The 22,432-nt window shown below is 48.0% G+C and overlaps 1 protein-coding gene across 4 annotated transcripts in view; it reads left to right on the top strand.

The window, feature by feature from the left end:
• The window catches only part of PEPD (peptidase D), a 141,046-nt gene that overhangs the window by 25,729 nt on the left and 92,885 nt on the right, over positions 1 to 22,432 (top strand). For all 4 annotated transcript variants that reach the window (XR_008621990.2, XM_003816195.5, XM_063599545.1 and 1 more), the window contains exons 5-7: positions 3,015 to 3,062; positions 6,286 to 6,347; positions 18,561 to 18,605. Coding sequence is in view for 3 of the 4 variants with exons in the window: in XM_003816195.5 (XP_003816243.3) it covers positions 3,015 to 3,062; positions 6,286 to 6,347; positions 18,561 to 18,605 (155 nt within the window). In the remaining variant the exon portion in view is untranslated. The remainder of the gene's footprint in view (positions 1 to 3,014; positions 3,063 to 6,285; positions 6,348 to 18,560; positions 18,606 to 22,432) is intronic.

Below are 22,432 nucleotides of genomic sequence, written 5' to 3'. Positions count from 1 at the left end.
TGTCTGAGCACCGGGCTGCAAGGAGACGGCTGCTCTCCCCTCCTCCATTATTCCTAACCAGCATGTCCTGAGAGTCGCCGCCCAGAGAAAAACCATCAGCCCACACATTTGTTATCCCGCTCCTCCCTCCCAAGACGATAGCAGATACAATCCCCAAGTGCCTCCTGGCTTTCTGATTCAGCTGCTCTAATTGACGGGCTCCTTTTGTGCAGCTGAATGCAGAACCTTCACATCAACATAACAACACACCCAGGGCCGGCACGTGTACCCCTGTTCCTTTTAATAAGTCTCCCCTTCCGTCGGGAGGGGCTGAGGGTGTGTAGGGACACAGCTGAACCTTTTGGGTGTTTTTTTGTTTTGTTTTGTTTTGTTTGATACTGAGTTTCGTTCTTGCCCCCTAGGCTGGGGTGCAGTGGCACAGTCACGACTCACTGAAACCTCTGCCTCCCAGGTTCAAGCGGTTCTCCTACGTCAGCCTCCCGAGTAGCTGGGATTACAGTCACCAAGCCCGGCTAATTTTTTTGTATTTTTTAATAGAGACGGGGTTTCACCATGTTGGCCAGGCTGGTCTTGAACTCCTGACCTCAAGTGATACACCCGCCTCAGCCTTCCCAAAGTGCTGGGATTACAGGCATGAGCCACCACACCCAGCCGAGCCTTTTGTTTTTTTGCAACACTGAGGCCAAAGGACACAGCCATTCTCCAAGCAGTCACTCAGTAACATGAGGGAGGATCCCGGGAGATTGTTGATACATGTCTGGAGGATCATTGGGCCAGGAGCATGGTAAACCTTGACAAAGTCTGTGGCTTTTGACCCAACAGTTTTAAAGGCATTTAATTTTTTTTTTTTTGAGACAGAGTCTCGCTCTGTCACCCAACAGGCTGGAGTGCAATGGCATGATCTCGGCTCACTGCAACTGCTGCCTCCCGGGTTCAAGCGATTCTTCTGCCTCAGCCTCCCGAGTAGCTGGGACTACAGGCACATGCCACCACACCCGGCTAATTTTTAGTAGAGATGGGGGTTTCACCATTTGGCCAGACTGGTCTCGAACTCCTGACCTCGTGATCCACCTGCCTCAGCTTCCAAAAGTGCTGCGATTACAAGCATGATCCACTGTGGCTGGCTGGCATTTAATTTTAAAGAAATACTTGTATGCGAGGATGTTCATCACAGCGTTATTTATAATAGCTAATTATTAGATGTAATTTTTTTTTTGAGACGGAGTCTTGCTCTGTTGCCCAGGCTGGAGTGCAGTGGCGCAGTCTTGGCTAACTGCAAGCTCCGCCTCCTGGGTTCACGCCATTCTCCTGCCTCAGCCTCCTGAGTAGCTGGGACTACAGGCACCCGCCACCACGCCTGGCTAATTTTTTTTGTATTTTTAATAGAGACGGGGTTTCACTGTTTTAGCCAGGATGGTCTCGATCTCCTGACCTCGTGATCTGCCCGCCCTGTCCTCCCAAAGTGTATTAGATGTAATTTAAGTGTCCGTAGAGGAATGAGTAGCGTCCATTAAGAGAGTATTCTACAGCCATAGGTTCAAATCTGGGCTGCGCTGTTATTTTTTAACCAGACTCAGGCAAGTTCTCTAATCTGTAAGCCATTCTCATTTGCGAAACCTGCACGTTTGCCGCACTGTCTCCCGGTGTGGTTAAATGAGATGCTGTGTGTAAGATGACTGGCACAGGCCGTCTTCAGCGACCTACTGGTCGTTTACTGTCCCCAGCGGTAGTGACTGCTAAAAATTGCATGTTTGAAGAATATATAATGACAGGAAATAAGTGAAGCATGTAATTTCATATGATCCAAATGTCATTACAGATCGCTGTTTTTATGAGCAAAGCTAAAACATCTCTGGAGATAGGATTGTACGTGCATTTTATCTTTTTATAGTTTTCAATACGTTCCAGGTTTTCTTGGGAGGCATCTCAGTATTAAAAAAGGTATATGTATACATATGTCAAAACTTATCAAAATGTCTATGTTAAATACAGGCAGCATAGAGTATGTCAGTGATCACTCAATCAAGCTGTTAAAACAACAACACGTTCTCCTCACTCTCCCCCTGCGTTTCGAGTGTAAAGAGTTAGGATAGGGGTATGGGGAGAGGCGAGGGCTGTAGAGATGAGACTGTTCTCTGCCTAGGGGGTGCTCAGAAACAAGAGGGTCTGCAGTAGCCAAGATGCAGGGCAGACTGAGGAGGAGGGGCTGGCAGAGGAAGAAATTGCTCCCAGCAGGCTGGTTGGCACATGGCACTTTGCTGGGGGAGTGGTGACTGTCAGTGGGGCAGTAGAGGAGGGAGTGAATGAACCTGCCCAGGGGGCTGGGGCTTCCATCCTGAGTGCACGTTGATGAGGCACTAAGATGGGAAGAAGGCACTCAGGGAGAGGTAAGAGCTGGAGCAGAGGCGTGGAGAGAGGAGCTGGCCCGGCATGTAGATGCAAGGGCTTGGGCCGGGAAGTAACTGGCCTGCAGTGGCAGGAGGTTCAAGTGGGTCATGGTGGAGGGACAGAGAGTGGGCTGTGGGGTGGGGGCCAGAGGGTGGGATTGGGGAAGGCCAACTCCCCTGGGTCTAGGGGTTGAATGGGGAGCAGGGAGGGAGTCTTCTGCCCTAGGAACCAGAGGCTGGTAGGCCTGGAGCCTAAAGGGTTCCCGGGGGACGGGTCTTTGAGCAGGGACTTTGCAGATGGGCAGAGGGGCTGGCCTTGGAGGGTGGGTAGGGCTGGCTGCTTGGAGCCAGGGATCTGTGTGGTGCCTGGAAGCAGGGCGGTGCGGTGGGAAGCGAGCCAGGTGTAGGTTTATCCTCTCTGCCCCTCGATGGCTCTGTGGCTTTCAGAAGTCCTTCAACCGGGAGAAGCTGGGTTTCTTCACCTGCAGGGTGAGGGCAGCGCCCGCGTCGCCTGTTCTAAGGATCTGCTTGATAAATGTGCACTGTCGTTATGAAGGAATGGTGGCATGTCATCTTCATTAGGCTTAGTGGTGCCTCTAAAGTGGGTTTTTCTTTCCGACCTTCTAGATTGCCAGTGTCCTGACGTCACAGAAGCCCTCTGTCCTTCTCACTTTGGTAAGTGGCTGGTGTCCAGGGGTGGGGCAGTGCTTGGCTCTGGGGAGGGTTTTTATGGGGGCCACCTCTCCTGCAGAGGTCGGGACCATAGGGGAGGATTAAAAAACTGAGAGGGGTTGGGTCCAGGGGCTCACGCCTGTTATCCGAGTGCCTTGAGAGGCAAGGTGGGAGGATCGCTTGGAGCCAGGAGTTCCAGGCCAGCCTGGGCAACATGGCAAGACCCTATCTTTACAACAAATTAAAAAGTTAGCCAGGCCTGGTGGCATGTGCTTGTGGTCCCAGCTACTTGGGAGGCTGAGGTGGGAGGCGTGCTTGAGCCCAGGAGTTTGAGGCTGCAGTGAGGTATGATCGCGCCACTGTGCTCCAGTCTGGGCCACAGACAGGACCCTGTCTCAAAAAAAGAAAAAAATAAACCAAGAGGAATGGTCATCAGTGATAAGTAGCGATACCTGCTCAGTCTGAATAGCTGTTTATGGGACCCCGTCCTTGAGTCTCCCTGGGACCTGCTGTGTCCTGTCATGAGGTTGTGGACCTGGCACCACACCCACTCCTAAGGTTAAACCTGGCTAGAAGATGTATTTGTGTCAGGCTGAGCTCATGGAATTTGTGGATGTAGAAAGTCAGTTTAATGGGTACCAAAATATAGCTAGGTAGAACAAGTCAGATCTAGTATTTGATAGCACAACAGGGTGAGTACAGTCAACAATAATTTATTGTACATTTAAAAATAACCAGAAGAGTGCAATTGGATTGTAACAGAAAGGATAAATGCTTGAGGTGATGGATAGCTCATGTATCCTGATGTGATTATTCCACATTGCATACCTGTATCAGAATATCTCATGTACCCCATAAATGTATACACCTAATATCTACCCATGAAAACTAAAAATAAAAAATTTAAAAGGGAAAAAAGAAAGTTTATTCCCACCCTCTGTCTCCCCTGTTAATGGGGTCTGAAAGCCACACCCCCGGGTGTCTGCCCTCAAGGTAGCAGGGGTGTGGGGCGCAGTGACTGACCGAGTGCCTGGGCTAGGGTGGGGGGTGCGAGGTGGGCTCTGGGTACGCCAGCAGGGTTTTGGGGGCACTTGAGCTGTGGTGTGCCCCCAAAGAATTCTCTGGAATTTCTCAGAGAAGTGTGCTTTCTTACACTTCTTTGAGCTTGGGAGTTTCATATAAGAGGCATGTCCACAAGCCTTCCCCCCAAAGTGACCCTTCCCTCTTGTCTTTTTTTTTTGAGATGGAATATAAAAAGTAAAGTAGAGGTTTCTCTTCAAAGACTTTCTTCCCCGTCTAATTAGAAATAAACAGTAACTTCTCTTAGAAGCAAAATGTATTCAAAGACCTGTGCTAACATTCTTAAATATCTGCTAGCTGTAATAAAGAAATCAATATACTTTATGTTTTTAGCTCCCACAATTTAACCTAAATATTTGCCCTGACGTGCTTATACTGGTCCAAGCAAACATAAGGTCATAGCCTGTTCCTCTTCCTTATTTAAAAGTGTTTTTACCTTTCTCAGCATTCCACAAGTTACTTCCTCCTTCCTTTCTCCCCCTCTGCCTTTGCCTCTTTTAAAAAGTTCTAAGTTGCTAGCCAATCGGGACAAATACAGAATGTGGGGTCCCGTTCCAGGCAGTGGAAACCGGACACAGCAGTAGGGTAGACACGCCAGGTTATAAACGACCCTGTCTCCTTTGTTTGGTGAACTCTAGTGGCAAAACTGCTGGAGAGTGTACCCTTTCTGCAGGAAGTGAAAATGGCCTTACTAAATAAATTAAATTTATGTTCAAGTGCCATTTCTTTATGGCACTGAAGAACAGACATTTCAAACATGGAGTTTTGCTCTTGTTGCCCGGCTAGAGAGCAGTGGGGCGATCTTGGCTCACCGCAGCCTCCACCTCCCGGGTTCAAGCAATTCTCCTGCCTCAGCCTCCTGAGTAGCTGGGATTACAGGCATGCACCACCACACCCGGCTAATATTGTGTTTTTTGTTAGAGACGGGGTTTTGCCATGTCGATCAGTCTCAAACTCCCAACCTCAGGTGATCTGCCCGCCTCGGCCTCCCAAAGTGCTGGGATTACAGGCGTGAGCCACCGTGCCCAGCCTTTCTCTTTTCTTAATTGATTTTTACCAAAATAGTTATTTCCTTTAGCACTTGGCCCCTTTTTTTTGCTTTAGTGTCTTGATGGCTATAAGGGAAACTTATGTGAGATGATTATGGTCATAGATGATCCAATGTGTTCAATTTAGATATACGATTAGACATCAAGCTGAAGTTCTGGGTAAAGAAATGGTGATTTAAAATGTCTTGCCCAGGCTGGGCACAGTGGCTCATGCCTGTAATCCCAGCACTTTGGAAGGCTGAGGTGCACGGATCACTTGAGGTCAAGAGTTCGAGACAAGCCTGGCCAACATGGCAAAACCATGTCTCTACTAAAAATATAAAATTAGCTGGGCATGGTGGTGCGCACCTGTAATCCCAGCTACTCGAGAGGCTGAAGCAGGAGAATCACTTGAACTTGGGAGGTGGAGGCTGAGGTGAGCTGAGATGGTGCCACCACACTCCAGCCTGGGCGACAGAGCAAGACACTGTCTCAAAAAAAAATAAGTAAAATAAATAAAATAAAATGCCTTGCCTCTCTGGAGAGGGCCCATTTTTCTCCAAGTCCCTTGTTTTGTCTCCACTCCTGTCCAAGTCCCATTTGGAGTCTCCTTGGAGTTAAGAGAGGGATGTCACCCTGCTTCACAGCAGTCCTGCCACAGTCAGGTCCTGCACACCTCCCCAGAAGGGCTGGGTTCGACAGGACTCTTTCGGATGTTATACAGTTAGTGGGGAGTGTGCGCAGGAGAGGGAAGATGGACCAGGCTGGGGAGAGCAGATTTATAGTGGGAGTGGTCCCGGGTCCTCGCCTGTGCCTGGGCAGCCTGGCTGGTTTCAGCAGAGTGCTCTGACCTCCATGGAGAAGGCCTTGCTGTGCAGCTGGGATGCTGCAGAGTTTGGGGGGCCCCCACTTCCTCCACTTGGCAAGTGGTAGCAAAGAGGGCTGTCCTTGTGTTGGGGCCGGGCCTGGAGCTACCCGGCTGGGTGGCTCATCTGTTGGGGGAAGGCAGGAGGGGATCCTGTTCTTACCTGTCCTGAGCCTAGCTGGAGGCCTCAGGGGTGCAGGCTGTGGGGGCGCCATGCGGCCCCGTGTGTCATGTCTGTGTTCTCTCTCCCCAGCGTGGCGTCAACACGGACAGCGGCAGCGTCTGCAGGGAGGCCTCCTTTGACGGCATCAGCAAGTGAGTCCTGGGCCCCCAGGGACTCTTTCCCCACCCTCCCCCACTCCCACCTTCACTAGCAGGTCTTTCCCGGTCTACAAATAAGACATGAACTATGCAAACTTCTTTTAAGGAGTTTGGGCATTTTGAGGAAATGTTTAGAAGCATAATTTGCCAAAAATCACCTTAATTTTTCTTGAAGGAAAGGTGTCCTGTGTCTGTTTGCTCCATAAGGAAAGTGCTCAGGCAGCCCTGGCCAGGGCAGGGGCAGGGGCAAGGGCAGGGGCAGGCACAGGTGGGGTTGTTTTCCCTCTAAACATCTGCTCTGAGTCCCTGTGGTCTGTGCATCAAGCCACCACCCCCTTTCTTTTTTTTTTTATTTTTTTTGAGATGGAGTCTTGCTCTGTCACCCAGGCTGGAGTGCAATGGCCCGATCTTGGCTCACTGCAACCTCCGTCTCCCGGATTCAAGTGATTCTCCTGCCTCAGCCTCCTGAGTAGCTGGGATTACAGGCACCCGCCACTACATCCGGCTAATTTTTGTATTTTTAGTAGAGATGGGGTTTTGCCATGTTGGCCAGGCTTGTCTCGAACTCGTGACCTCAGGTCATCCACCCACCTCAGCTTCCCACACTGCTGGGATTACAGATGTGAGACACTGTGCCTGTCCCAAGCCCCCTCTCTTAGTCCCAGCCATTAACCCCTTCCAACCCGGCTCTCAGCAGCTCCCCTGTGTCCCCTGCTGTCCTAATCCCAGGCAGGATCCCCTTAACCTCTTCTCACTCTTAACCAAGCGCCAGGCTGAGCCTCCAAACCCTGCTTGGGAAGCGGTTCCCCTTTTCTCTCCAGGCAGGAGGACAGACCTTGGGCACAGGGAAAGACGCCCCTCCCCTGCTTGTCACCCCTCACCCACAGCCCCCGGGAGAGCCTGGAGAGGGCGGGAGAGCCCTGCCCACTGGATGTGCTTGGGTCCCTGGACTGGCTGGTGACTGGCCCTGGGGGTCTATGGCCTGCATTGCTGGCTGATGCTATAGCAGACAAGGCCCCTGCGCTCGAGGCTGCTGCACGTGGACAGTGGGCAGCTCCCAGCCCCAACTTTGGGACCTGGATCCCCAGCCCCTCCCCTATCATGCATCCCCTACAGCCCCCATGTCTTCTGTTGTCCTCTGGTGGACCAAGGCAGTGATGGAGGAACCGCCTTATAATTATGTATGAGCCCAAGCTGCTGGAATCTTTGTGTGTGATGTAGGGGTGATGAGGGATTATGAGCTCATGAATATGTATCACCTCCCACCTCCCCCTATGCTAAGAGCAGTGGGGCGGGTGGAGGGGCGGGTAGTAGGTTTGCTTTTTCACTGCACAGATCTTCGTGTCCTGGGAGTTTCCCCAAAGCGGCCCCGCCTCCCACGCCTGGCAGCAATTAGCCCAGCTTGTTGAAATGCTGGCCATGGAGCTACTCTCTCTCCCCAGGCCCCCAGGCCCTCAAAGGGGCTACGGGCACAGCCAGCTGCTGCCTGTCCCAGTCCCGGGGCTCCCTGAATCCCCCCAGCACTACCTGGGCTGGGTCTCCAGTGTCCTGCACACCTTTCCTCGACCATGCCATGGAACCTCTCTATGGCCTCTGTTTGGGTCTCTGCAGCACGGGGACCCTCAGCTCCTCCACGTGTAACCTGGTGCTGCCTGGGCTTGTGGTGGGCACTGGAGGAGATCATGCTCACCTGGAGCCTGGCACAGAGCTGGTGCTCAGTAACAGTTGCCCGCATGCAAACCCCAGCAAATCCCATTGCTCCTCTGTGCCTCAGTCTCCCCATCTGCGTGGTGGGCCAGGTGGGCTCCAGGATCACCAATTCCCAGTTTCCCAGATGTCAGTGAGTCGAGGGCCTTCTCAGCGGTGAGAGCTTTGCTTGCTCCTCCTCTAGAGAGAATGCTGAGCCCCCCGGACCACGTCTGGCAGCTGTGTGGTGGGTGTGGTTCCCAGCCAGGAGCTCAAGATGTGGCCCCTGAAGCAGAGCTCTGCCAGCTGCTCCTTGAAGTTCCCCGAGGGAGGCAGGTGGGGCCCCGGGCTTCCCCAGGGCCCTCATCACTGTCAGTGAGTGTCAGGAAGCAAAGGTCTCGTTCTACCCCCCAGGAGGGTTCCTAGGTGTGACCTCTCATCCCAGTCTCTGTCCCCTGTTGCCCCCCAGTCCCTGTGGCCCCTGCCAAGAGCCCAGAGGAGCCTGTGCTCTGCAAACTCCCCACCCCACCCTGTCACCACTGGGACACTTTTTGGAGAGCCAGGGACTGCCTTACTTTTGCACCATCTCCCCAGGCACCGGGCTGGTACCTCTCCAATCTCTGATCCAGACCAGGCTGGGGCGTGCTCACCCAGCCCCTCAGCTGGGGGCTGGGCTGAGACATTGCCCCCCACCCCGGGTGCTGGTGCGTCAGTTTCCGCACCTACGCGTCGGGCTGCTGGCCGAGTCTCTGACTTGGCTGATGCAATGCGCAGCGGGTGAGAACCCTTGTGGCCATCTCTGGCCTGCTTGTTCTCCTCCCTCCCTTCCTTGTCCCCTGTAGGGGGCCATCCACCCATGTCTCTCCCCTCGGGGCCTTCCACCTCACTGCCACCAGGGCTGTTTCACTGAGGCAGGAGCTCTGGCTGGTGCCCCCTACCCTGCATGCCGTGGGCCTTGACATGGGGCCCCAGCCTTTGCCTCCAGCTGCTCCCAGCTGCTTCCCTGTGGACAGTCTTGTCTGCATTCCTGGGGTCCAGGTGCAGCTCATCCCCCTGCCTTCCACTCACCCAGGCTGCCAGCACTTTTGTGCCGGGCTGGGCAGAGACCACGTCCCCAAGAGCCGCTGCCGCTCAGCAACCACATTCCCCTGCCTGCCGGGTGCACCTCCAGCTGCTAGCTGGGATATTAATAGCCTGTTTCCCAAGCAAGATGAATCTTGCTGTCGTCCTCCTCTCCAATACGCAGCTGCTTCCACCCCAGTTGCCTCTCACTGCTCTGATGAAGCTCCTTGTTCCTGGCATTGTCCTTTTTGACCCTTTTAAATGTCTCTGCAGCACCTTGCACCTTGGGCTTCGATTGACCTCCTCCTCTAACAGAAGTTCAGGTTTGGCCTCTTGGTTTGACCTGATGGGCCCCCCCAGCTCCCCTTATCCCCTGGCCTGCAGGGAAGAGGAGCTTGTGGTAGACAGTGGTCCCCACCTGTCCACCCAGCCTATACCCTTGGGACCCTGGTCCAGTTGGATGGTTGGGCCAGGACCCCTCCAGGTGTGGCTACTCGGGGTGCCTGGCCTGGGGTCTGTCCCATTTGGGCTCAGCCTTGGTCTCAGACCTCCCTCCACCTCCCCAGATCAGGGCCAGGCCGCCTGCTGCCTGCAGTAAGAGTGTGTGGGGTCTCGAGGTGTGGGGACAGCAGAGGACAAGGAGCAGAGGGGACAGGGCAGAGGTGGGCTGAGGGTGGTGGGCATGCACACGGCCAGAGAGACCAGAGGGAGCCCCCTGTGGACTGAGGCCCCTGGGCTCACCCAGTGGTGTGGCTCGGCGTGATGACAGTAGCGTGAAGGGCGTAGGCCGGGATGGTCTGTAGGGGCTTGTGAGTTTGGGGTCCAGCCCAGGCAGCAGCTCCGTGTGTGGCTTGATTGGAGCAGTCCCGAGGAAGATTTGGGAAGAGCAGGCTTTGCTGCGGGCTCTGGCAGGAGGAGTGGGTGTGGGCATGGGGTCGGGTGCTCATTGCCAGGTCCTGGCGGGGGCATGATGGGGGGTTGGTTTGGGGGCTAGTGGGGGCTGAGGTGGGGAGGGGAACCCTGCAGCAAGAGACTTGAGACTTCTTCCTGTGGATGGCAAGATAAGCTCCCTGGAACACTTCGCTCCTGAAGGCTGGGAGCAAAGTCAGACATGGTAGATCTCTGAAAACATCTAAGGAGGTAGACGTTAGGGCAGGTTTTCCTGAGAGCAGGAGACTGACCATGAAGGAGAGATGGTCTGTTGGGGGATTGTTGGCAGGGGCCGGGTGGCCTGAGCTGAGGGCTGCCTGTCCATCAAGTTTCCATGCCTTAACGGGGGTGCCTTCTTGGCACAAGGCAGTCGCCTCCCAGACAGACAGAAGCTGTACCCAGGAGCCCTGGGCCGGGGCAGCGAGTGACAGGGGCTCCGTTTCCTGCCATTGTATATGGTCAGTATTTTACATTTCTTACATCAGTGTAAGAAATACACTTATTCAGGCTAAGTGTATTTCTTATCTTTCGGCATTTACTTAGATCACCCTGCATATTTGAAGACAATTGGTAACGAATTGATTCCATTTAAGCAAGCAGTTAAAGATGAAATTCTGAATTTGGGGGTTGTTAATGCAGGAATATTAATATCCGAAGATGTGAATTTTAAAACCCAGGAAGTAGAGGGACATTATTAAAACTTGACGATTATAGCAAAATACCAATCTGTGGTTTGAGGACCATGGTTTTCTGGTTACTGTTAACTTGGATATCAAGTTAATATTTAGGATTGGCTTCTTTTTTTTTTTTTTTTTTTTTTTTTTTTAAGACAGAGTCTTGCTCTGTTGCCCAGGCTGGAGTGCAGTGGCACGATCTCAGCTCATTGCAACCTCCACCTCCCAGATTGCAATGATTCTTCTGCCTCAGCCTCCCAAGTAGCTGGGATTACAGGTGTGCACCACCACACGTGGCTAATTTTTGTATTTTTAGTAGAGACAGCATTCACCATGTTGGCCAGGCTGGTCTCGAGCTCCTGACCTCAGGTGATTCACCTGCCTCGGCCTCCCAAAGTGCTGGGATTACAGGTGTGAGTCACCGTGCCCAGCCAGGATTGGCTTTCTAATTGTGACCCATGGAGTTCTCGGTGAGGGGAGGGACCCTCAAGAGGTGAGAACCTGACCCAACCCTTTGGCAGGGAGCAGAGTGGAGGGGCTGCCTCATCTTTGGGTGAGATATGCCCGGAAAGAAGCCAGTGGCCTGGGACAGGGGCTTTGGCCCTCTCTTCTCCCAGCCCACATTTAGAGCTCATCAGGAAATTACACTCTGCTTCCAGGGCACGCCTACCCTCACAGGCCCAGTGGGATTTCATTGATACTTTTACACGATTAATACATGCTCATTGTAGAAAATGCTAACCAGCATGGAGGCAAAAATGAGAACTATATGAATTTTATTACCCAGGGTTCAACCTGTTAACCTTGTCTTTTGGATTCTTCTGTGTGTGTCTGATTGTGTTTCTCTGAGTATATTTTTGTGTCTGAGTGTGTGTGTGTGTCTATCTGTGTATACACATTGATCTGTGTCTGTGTTTACCTGTATGTGTGTATATCAGGGTGTGGATCTTTTTGTGTGTCTTAAGTATTTGCCTGTCTGAGTATGTGTGTGTATATGTGTGTCTACATTCCCCTAAGCTTGTGCCTTAGTGTGTGTTTGTGTGTATGTGTTCCTGTTCATGCCTGCCTACATCTGTGTGTGTGCATATACAGTGGGGTCTATCTATGTGTGTCCGAGCATGCCCCTGTTGTGCACATGGCTGTATGTGTCCGTGTGTGCCTCTTTTCCAAGCGTATGCCTGTCTCTGTGTGTCTGCGTGTGTGCATCTGTGTCTATGTGCTGAGTCACTCTGTGCTGGGTCACTTTGCTGCTTGTGTGCATGTGCACGTGTGTATGCGTACGTACGTTGAGTAAGATGAAATGGTGGTGGTGTGTTTGGCTGCTGAGTAGATTGGCCACTGCTTTTCCTAGGGTCAAAGTGGCATTTGGTGCAGTGGGAGCCAGAGTCTATTTTGTAGTTTTGATTTATGTCACCTGCTGCCCTGTTCTTCACTTTGAACCACACTGGCTGCCCATAGTCTCTTTGATATTTCATAAGTAAGGCTTTGATTCCACAACATTTAGGTTGACTTTGAATCATATAGTTCTGTTTGTATAGTTAAGGATCCTGAAAGCTTCAGAGATCTGGAATCCTCTCAGTCTGCTGTTACCCCCTTCTCTCTTCTCTCCCCTGTCCCTGCCCCTGTTCAGTTGGCTCAGCTAGAAGGGCTGCTGGCCTCACAACCATGGCATTACATAGGTGTTTTCAACACCATTAACGAAGCCATGGAGGGTCCCTGGCTGGCAGGAGGACAGGAGGTCACGACCCTGCATGTGCTTGTGTGTGCTATCCTTCCCTGAGATGGGGCAGGTCTTTTTTTCTTTTTTAAAGAGACAGGCTTTTTTAAAGAGACTGGGCAAGAGTCACTCTTGCCCAGGCTGCTGGAGTACAGTGGTGCAATCATGAATCACTATAGCCTCAACCTCCTGGGCTCAAGCGATCTTCCCACCTTAGCCTTCTGAATAGTTGGGACTATAGGTGTGCGCCAACACACCCAGATAATTTTTAAATTTTTTGTAGAGACAAAGTCTCGCCACATTGCCCAGGCTGGTCTTGAACTCCTGGGCTCAAGTGATCTTTCTGCCTTGGCCTCCCAAACTGTTGGGATTACAGGTGTGAGCCACCACACCTGGCTAAGGAGCAGGTCTTGGAATCCAGAGAGTTGAAGTCTTGCCGAGGCTTCTCTGCTGAGGCCTATAGCTTGTGCTAGGCTACCTTGTTCTCCAGCTTGAGCTCTGGGTCACACAGGGTTCTCTTGTGTCAGAGATGTGCTCTGACCTGATCCTTTTGTCTCCTGGGGTCACCTTTTCAATGATGTTCATCTTATCGAAGAGCAGCTTTTGGCTTTGTAGATTTTTCTTATGTGGTTCCTTTTTATTTCATTGCTTTCTTCAAGGGTCATTCTTAGGATGGAAGTTTAGATCGCTGATTTTCAGTGTTCTTTTCTGCTGTTTATGTTTAGAGCTATGAGTTTCCCTGTAAGCACTGCTTTAGCTGCATTTCTCACAGGTTATGATATTTCATATTGTTATTTTCTAATTTCATTGTATTTTTATCTTTGAGCCATGGATATTTTTTGATTTCTCATTTAATTCTACTGTGATTAATGAACGTTCTCTGCATCTCAGCCCTTTAAAATATGTTGAAACTTCCAGCACGTGACCATTATGATAAATGTTCACATACACTTAAAGAAAGCATGTATTCTGCAGTTATGGGCCATAGTGTTCTGTATATGTCAATTATGTCAAGTTGGTTAATTTATTGTTTATATCTTCTATATCTTTCCTGATTTCCCTGCTTGCTTATTCTGTCACTACTACTTTGTTTTATGGCTGAAAAATATTTTTTTCTATGGATACGTACCACATTTTGTTTGTCCATTCATCAGTTGGTGGACACCTGGGTTGCTTCCAACTTTTGGCTGTTCTGAGTAATGCTGCTATGAGCATAGATGTCAGACTTCTTGTGTGAACATATGCTTTCAGTTCTCTTGGGTATATACCTAGAAGTGGAATTGCAGGGTCATCTGGATGCCTTTCATGTCTTTTCTTGCCTGTTTGCCTTGGCTAGAACCTCCAGTACAGAGTTGAATAGAATTGGAGACAGCAGACATGCTTGCATTGTTCCTCATCTTAGGGGAAAGCTTTTAGTCTTTTACCATTCAGTGTGCTATGATGTTAGTTGAGGGAGTTTTTTGTAGATGCTCTTTATCAAGTTGAAGAAGTTCCCTTCCCTCCCTAGTTCATTGAGTATTTATTATGAAAAGGTGTTTGATTTTATCAGTTTATTTTTCTCCATCTATTTATACAAGCATATGGTTTTATTATGTGTTCTATTAATATGATTGATGTGTTACATTGATTTCTTTTTGTATGTTGAAGGAATCTTGTATTCCTGGGAAAAAATCCCACTTGGTCATGATGTATATATATCCTTTTTATATGTTGCTGGATTCTGTTTGCTAGTGTTTTGTTGAAAAATTTTTGTCTCTATTCGCAAGGAATTTGGGTGTGTAATTTTGTTTTCTTAAGGTGTCTTTGTCTAGCTTAGCATCAAGGTAATACTGACCTTGTAGAGTGGTTGAAAAGTATTGCCTCCTTTTCTGTTTTTGTTGTTGTTGTTGTTGTTTATTTGTTTGTTTTGAGATGGAGTCTCTCTATCTCCCAGGCTGGAGTGCAGTGGTGTGATCTCAGCTCACTGCACCTCTGCCTCCTGGGTCCATGTGATTCTCCTGCCTCAGCCTCCTAAGTAGCTGGGATTACACGTGTGCACCATCACGCTGGGCTAATTTTTTTTTATTTTTAGTAGAGATGGGGTTTTGCCATGTTGGCCAGGCTGGTCTTGAACTCCTGACCTCAAGCCATTCTCCCACCTCTGCCTCCCAGAGTGCTGGGATTACAGGCATGAGCCACTGCACCTGGCCCTTTTCTGGTAAGAGTTGATGAAGATTGGTGTTAATTCTTTAAACATTTGATAGAATTTCTATTCATTTCATAGAAGACATTTGGTCCTGGGCTTTTCTTTATGAGAAGTTTTTTATTACAAATTTGATCTCTTGTTAAGGTCTGTTTAGATTTTCTATTTCTTTCTTTTTTTTGTTTTTGAGATGGAGTTTCACTCTTGTCACCCAGGCTGGAGTGCAATGGCACGATCTCGGCTCACTGCATGCTCAGCCTCCTGGGTTCAAGCAATTCTCCTGCCTCAGCCTCCCGAGTAGCTGGGACTACAGGCACAAGCCACCACGCCCGGCTAATTTTTGTATTTTCGGTAGAGATGGGGTTTTGCAATGTTGGCCAGGCTGGTCTCGAACTCCTGACCTCAGGTGATCTGCCCGCCTTAGCCTCCCAAAGTGCTGGGACTACAGGCATGAGCCACTGCGCCCAGCCTAGATTTTCTGTTTCTTATATCAATTTAATAGTTTGTGTCTTTAGGGATTTGTTTCAAATAGGTTATCCAATTTGTTACTGTATGTTATTTATAATATTCCCTTATAAACTTTTTTATTTCTGTAAAGTCAGTAGTAATTTCCCCCTTTTTCATTCCTTTGTAAGGTTTGATATGTGATCCATTGGTTATTTAGGAGTCTACTGTTTAATTTCTACATATTTGTCAATTTTTCTATTTTCCTTATGTTACTGATTTCTTATTTCATTCCATTGTGGTCAGAGGGCATGCTTAGTGTGATTTCAGTCTTTTGAAATGTATTGGAACTTGTTTTGTGACCTAACATAAAGTGTATCCTGGAGAATGATCCATGTGCACTTGAGAAAATGGCTGTTCTGCTGCTATTGGCTGAGTATTTTAGAGCTACCTGTTAGGTTTTTGATATATATATATATACACATATATATGTATACATATATACATATATATGTGTATATATATACACATATATATGTGTATATATACACATATATGTGTATATATACATATATATGTATATATATGTATATATATACATATATATGTATATATACACATATATGTGTATATATACACATATATGTGTATATATATACATATATATGTATATATGTATATATGTGTATATATACACATATATATGTATATATATATACACATATATATGTATATATATATACATATATATGTGTATATATATATACACACACACACACACACACACACACGCTATATATATATATATTTTGAAACGGAGTCTTGCTGTGTCGCCAGGCTGGAGTGCAGTGGTGCGTTCTTGGCTCACTGCAATCTCCGCCTCCTCGGTTCAAGCGATTCTCTTGCCTCAGCCTCCTGAGTAGCTGGGATTACAGGCGCTCACCACCATGCTCCGCTAATTTTTGTGTTTTCAGTAGAGACGGGTTTTCACCATATTGGCCAGGATAGTCTCGATCTCCTGACCTCGTGATCCACCTGCCTTGGCCTCCCAAAGTGCTGAGATTACAGGCGTGAGCCACCGCGTTTTTGTTCAGGTCTTCTGTTTCCTTTTTAATCTTCTGTCTAATTGTTTTATTCATTACCGAAAGTAGATTATTGACGTCTCCAACTATTGTCAGTTTCTCTCTCCAATTTTGGTAGTTTTTGATACATATATCTTAGGGCTCTGTTATGTGCATATATTTGTAATTGTTTTATCTTCTTTGTGGATTGACCTAATTATCGTTATAAAATGTCCTTCTTTGTCTTTAGTAAAACTTTGTATCTTAGGGCTTATTTTGTCTGATGTTAGTATAGCCATTCTAGTTCCATTTTTGTTTCTGTTTGTGTAGCATATCGTTTCTCATCCTTTTACTTTCAACCTATTTGTGTCTTTGAATCTAAAGTGTATCTCTTTAGAGCATATAGTTGGATCATATTTTAAAAAATCATTCTGTCTGGCTTTTATTAAAAAGTCAAAAAATAACAGATGCTGGCAAGGTTGCAGAGAAAAAGGAACACTTACACACTGGTGGTGGGAGTGTAAATTAGTTAAACCATTGTGGAAGACAGCATGGCAATTCCGCAAAGACCTAAAAACAGAAATACCATTCGACCCAGCAATCCCGTTACTGAGTATACACCCAAAGGAATATAAATTGTTCTAACAACACATGCATGTGTATGTTCGCTGCAGCACTATTCACAATAGCAAACACATGGAATCAACCTAAATGCCCGTCAGTGGTAGACTGGATAAAGAAAATGTGGTATGGTATACACCATGGAATACTATGCAACCATAAAAAAGAATGAGATCATGTCCTTTGCAAGAACGTGGATGGAGCTGGAGGCTGTTATCCTCAGCAAACTAATGCAGGAACAGAAAACCAAATGCCACATGTTCTCACTTACAAGTGGGAGCTAAATGATAAGAACACATGGACACATAGAGGAGGACAACACACACTGGGGCCTATTGGAAGGTGGAGGGTGGGAGGAGGAAGAGGATCAGGAAAAATAACAAAATAACTAATGGGCACTAGACTTAATACCTGGGTGGCAGAATAATCTGTACAACAAAGCCCCATTACACAAGTTTACCTATATAAGAAACCTGCACATGTACCCCTGAACTTAAAATTAAAAAAAAAAAAGAATTCATTCGCCAATCCTTGCCTTGTAATTGGAGAATTTAATCCATTTACATCTAAAGTAATTATTGATAAGGAAAAACTCTACCATTTTAAAATTAGTTTTCTTTATGTCTTATAACATTTTTGTTCCTCACTTTCTCCATTACATTTTTTTGTGTTTGATTTTTTTTTTTAATTGTAACATTTTGGTTTCTTTCTCATTTCCTTTTCTGTATGTTTTAGCTGTTTTCTTAATGATTATGGGGATTACAATTGACTACTTAAACTTGAAAATCTAGTTTGCATTAATGTCAACTTAATTTAAATAGCATGCAAAAGCTTGCCCCTATATGTCTCCTTTTCCTCTTTCTCTTTTGTGCTGTTATTGCATGTGGATTGCGTCTTTATTCATTTTGTACTTATCAATACAGATTTACAATTATTGCTTTATTCAGTTGTCTTTTAAGTCAGGAGAGAAAAGGAGTTACAAACAAAAAATACATTTATACTGTCTTTATATTTATCTATATGGTTACCATTGCCAGTGCTCTCTTTCTCTTCACGTGGATTCAGGTTACTCTGCAGTACCTTTTCATTTTATTTGAAACAATTCCCTTTTGTTTTTCTTTCAGGGTAGGTCTGCTAGTAATAAATTCTCTTGGGTTTTGCTTATCTGGGATGTTGTAGTTCTCCCTCATTTATTAATAATGGCTTTGCTGGATATGGAATTCTTGGTGGACTTTTTTCTTATCTTTCAGCACTTTAAATGTCATCCCACTGCCTTCTCTCCACCATAGGTTTTGATGAGAAATCAGCTATTAATCTAATTGAGGATCTCTTGTAAGTGATGAATTATTAATACTTTTCTCTTGCTGCTTTCAAGATACTTTTTTGACAGTTTGATTATGATGTGTCTAGGTGTGGATATCTTTGAATTTATCCTACTTGGAGTTCATGGAGCTTTATGGATATGTAGATTAATGTTTTTCATCAAATTGGTGAGGTTTTTGCTTTCTCTGCATTCTTTCCTTCTGGTACTCCTATTGTGTGTATTTTGATATACTTGACACAAGAGACTATGCTGTCTGCCTAGTGGGGATCAGGGCTGGTGTTTTGTAGCCATAAAGCTTGCTCTCCAACTGACTGCATTTGGAGGACATGGCCCAGGCTGCCAGGTCTGCTGAAGGAAGGGATCAACAGGCCTTTTGTGGGTCAGGAAGTCATGAAATTAAAGTGTGGGACCCTCTTCATCGTGTGTGCATGTCTTGAATGAGGTAGTTCTTGCTGGGACATGACAGACCATTGGATTAATGGGCTTGATTTCTTTTCGCCCTACAGGTTCGAAGTCAACAATACCATTCTTCACCCAGAGATCGTTGAGTGGTGAGTACGGCCTGTGGTCACCTTGCCTGTTTGTTGCGCTCGGCTCATGGGGATGGAATGCCCTGTTGTTCCTGCCCACACCATCTCAGAGAGCCCCTCAGAAAGCAGATTCCCAGAACCTTCTCCCATAGCCTTTTCTGTTTTGCTTGTTCTTTGTTGTTGGTTGACTGGCCGTACTTTTTTTGAAAGGGCGTGAGTCACTTAAACATCAGTTAAACTTATTTCCCTTATTTGCAATCTTACAAAAACTCCTACCATAAGTAAACCAAACTTAGATAGCTCCAGCACGAGGTAGATAGTAAAAAGGGCAGAAATAAACAGAACACATAATCCCATTGCCAGAAAGGTAAACATGTCACGCATGTGTCTTGACAAAGGTGGCATTCTGTTCTATGCATTCTTCTGTCACCTTCTTCCTTCCCGTGGTGATACTGTTAGCCCTTACCTGCTGCACAACTGGCTTCTACTAGCTGCCTACAAAGTGAGCTGTCTTATGCTGGGCGCCACCTCTGTGGGCCCTGCAGGTGGCCCTCCCATCCCAGTGTGCCACCAGTTTTCTTCCTAAGCCATTGCATTGCTCTTTGACAGCAGCAAGGCATTTTTTCTTTGATGGATGGCTGCACGTACTGAGAATGTAGAAGAGAGGCAAGGCCAGGCCTTTGCCACATCATCACTTGCCAAGGAGATGTGTAGCCTTCTCACATATGACCCTAAGTCTGTATGATCACATTTTCTTTCCTGTCTAGCTGGGAGCTCTGACTCGCCTCGTCTTAGAGCTTGGGACCAAGGAGGTATCCTGAAAGATGAATGGGCATCGGCTGTGGAGAAAGAAGGAGTAGGAGAGAGTGACCCTGGCAAAAGGACCACTCGTTCACAGAAACAAGAGAAAGGGTGGTGGCTCTGTGTGGCCAGTGCGGAGCCAGGGAGCAGAGCCCGAGAACAGTTGGAGAGACAGGCAGTGGCTGGGTGGGCCTTGGTGTCTGTGTTGACTTTTTCTTGAGAGGAATGGGAAACACAGGAAACCCTTGAAGGGTTTAAGCAGGAGAATGGTAGAATTGGGTTTGCATTTAAAAAATCATTTCGAGCCGGGTGCGGTGGCTCAGGCCTATAATCCCAGCACTTTGGGAGGCCGAGGTGGGTGGATCATGAGGTCAGGAGATCGAGACCATCCTGGCTAACACAGTGAAACCCCGTCTCTACTAAAAATACCAAAAATTAGCAGGGCATGGTGGCGGGCACCTGTAGTCCCAGCTCTTAGGGAGACTGAGGCAGGAGAATGGTGTGAACCTGGGAAGCAGAGGTTGCAGTGAGCTGAGATCGCGCCACTGTACTCCAGCCTGGGCGACAGAGCAAGACTCTGTCTCAAAAAAAATAAAATAAAAAATAAGAAATCATTTTGGCCTCAGACTAGAGACCCAGCTGTAGGGCAAGTGTGGGAACAGGTGGCAAGTTAGGAGGCTGTTGCAGGGGTCCAGCTGGCAGTGGAGGGCTGTGGCAGGACAGATCTGAGTGGTGAAGCCGCAGTCAAGAGGGAAAGCTCCTGGGAGGGACCGGTTATGATGCGTGAGTGAAGGGCAGAGTTGAAGGTGACTCCAGGTTTTTGTCCCGCATAGCTAGGTGGTGTGTCACTGAGATGGGGACAACTGGGAGGGCCAGATGCCGGGGCAGATCTGGGACTTGGGGTGTGTTGAGTCTGAGGTAGGTGCCAGTGGGAGAGAGGGCTGAGCTGGGGGTGGAGAACTGAGGGCTGATGACAGGCGCTAATACTGACCCTCGGGGTTAGAGGCCAGTGGGTCCGACGCCCCTCACAGCCACACTCTGTGAAGACAGGGCTGGTGTTCTTCAAGTTCACAGCCACCTCTTGTTTTTATAAAGTAACAAAGCCAAGCTGGTGGCTCACGCCTGTAATCCCAGCACTTTGGGAGACAAACACGAGAGAATCACTTGAGGCCAGGAGTTTGAGACCAGCCTGAGCAACATAGAGAGATCCCATCTCTACAAAAACAAAATTTTAAAAAATTAGCCAAACATGGCATTGGACTCCTATAGTCCTAGCTTCTTGGGAGGCTGAGGCAGGAGGATCGCTTGAGCCCAGGAGGTCAAGGCTGCAGTGAGCCATGATTATGCTACCATACTCCAGCCCGAGTGACAGAGTGAGACCTTGTCTCAAAAAAATAAACTAACAAATGCCTGACTTGTCCGTAAAAGGCAAATGATTCATAGGATCTGAAGAGAAACCAGAGAGCCTGTCCTATCTGTAGCCCCCATTTGGCAGAAAAATAAATCCTGGGTACTTAGAATGGGCCATGTCCACTTACACTGCCTCACATGGGACATTCCCTTGTGGTCACTTACAGCTTGGGTGCCTTGGAGACCACGGCTGGGTCCTGTACTCCTGCCATCTCCTAAGGGATAAGTCATTAATTCGTCACTTTCAAAGAAGCATGCTTTAATTCAAGTGACATTTTCGAGGCTTTGAGGTCGAGCCCGCGTTCCTAAGCATACCTCCCAACTTTATTAAAGCAAGCAGCAGAAAGTTGATGGCAGTAGAACCATTTTAGAAATGTCACATTGTCCCTGCTGCTCAGGGGTATGTTTTAATAGCCCGGGTCCCAGTCACTCTCGGTGGGTCCACTGTAGTCATGATCATCACACTCCCTGGGGCACTGAAGGAAGGATGCTGTGTGGGGCAGCGGGCAGGTCCTTTATTAACAGGAATGGGTGGGCTTTCCATGATGTCAGATTACGACTCAGGGACTCATCTTTTGCCCTTAGGTCTTGAATGCCTTCACCACCCTCTCTCTGTGGGAGGGTTATGGGGATAACAGGAAACCATCAACTCGGGCACATGTGAATTCTAGCCCCATCTCCTCCCTGCTCAGGAAGTCACTTGACTTTTCTGAGCCTCAGCTTCTTGATCTGTAAAACGGAGATGTGGTGAAACCTAACTCATGGTACGGATGTGAAGATTCACCCAGCCTCAGTTTCCTCACCTGCAAAGTAGGCTCAAAGATTGAATGAGAGTATAAGTGAAGGACTGGCATGTCTTTTTTTTTTTTTTTTAAGAGACAGGATCTCACTTTGTCTCTCAGGCTGGAGTACAGTGGCATGATCGTAGCTTGCTGCAGCCTTGACCTCCTGGGCTCAGGCGATCCTCCCACCTCAGCCTTCCAAGTAGCTGTGACTCCAGGTACACGCCACCACATCCAGCTAATTTTTCTGTTTTTTGTAGAGATGGGGGTCTCCTGTGTTGCCCAGGCTGGCCTCGAACTCCTGGCCTTAAGAGATCCTCCTACCTCAGCCTCCCAAAGTGTTGGGATTATAGGCGTGAGCCACCGCACCCAGCCTGGCACTTTTTTTTTGAGATGGAGTCTTGCTCTGTCGCCCAGGCTGGAGTACAGTGGCATGATCTTGGCTCACTGCAACCTCCGCCTCCCGGGTTCACGTGATTCTTGTGCCTCAGCCCCCGCCTCCCCACTACAGGTGCGCACCACCATGCCCGGCTACTTTTTGCATTTTTAGTAGAGATGGGGTTTCACCATGTTAGCCAGGCTGCAGCCTGGCACATCTTGATAACACTGACTATCACCTGTTGAGACTCCATGTGTACAAGGTGTTGTGCTAAGCACTTAACACACGTCACTGTATTTAAAGATATTTTATTTGTGGTGTATTAGGTAAGTGTTCTAGTTATTTCCATGCTACAGATGAAGAAACTGAGGTACAGGGAAGTTAGTGACTTGCACAAGAAAATGCCAGTTGAGCCCAGACTGTTGATCCCAGGCTCTTGCACTGCTCCTTGCAGCTCTGAGGGGGCACCCGTGGAG

The sequence above is a fragment of the Pan paniscus genome, chromosome 20 (genome assembly GCF_029289425.2).
Source record: "Pan paniscus chromosome 20, NHGRI_mPanPan1-v2.0_pri, whole genome shotgun sequence".
NCBI lineage: Eukaryota > Metazoa > Chordata > Mammalia > Primates > Hominidae > Pan > Pan paniscus.
Note: the sequence above shows the minus strand (reverse complement) of the source record. Positions and strands in the feature narration are given on the sequence as shown.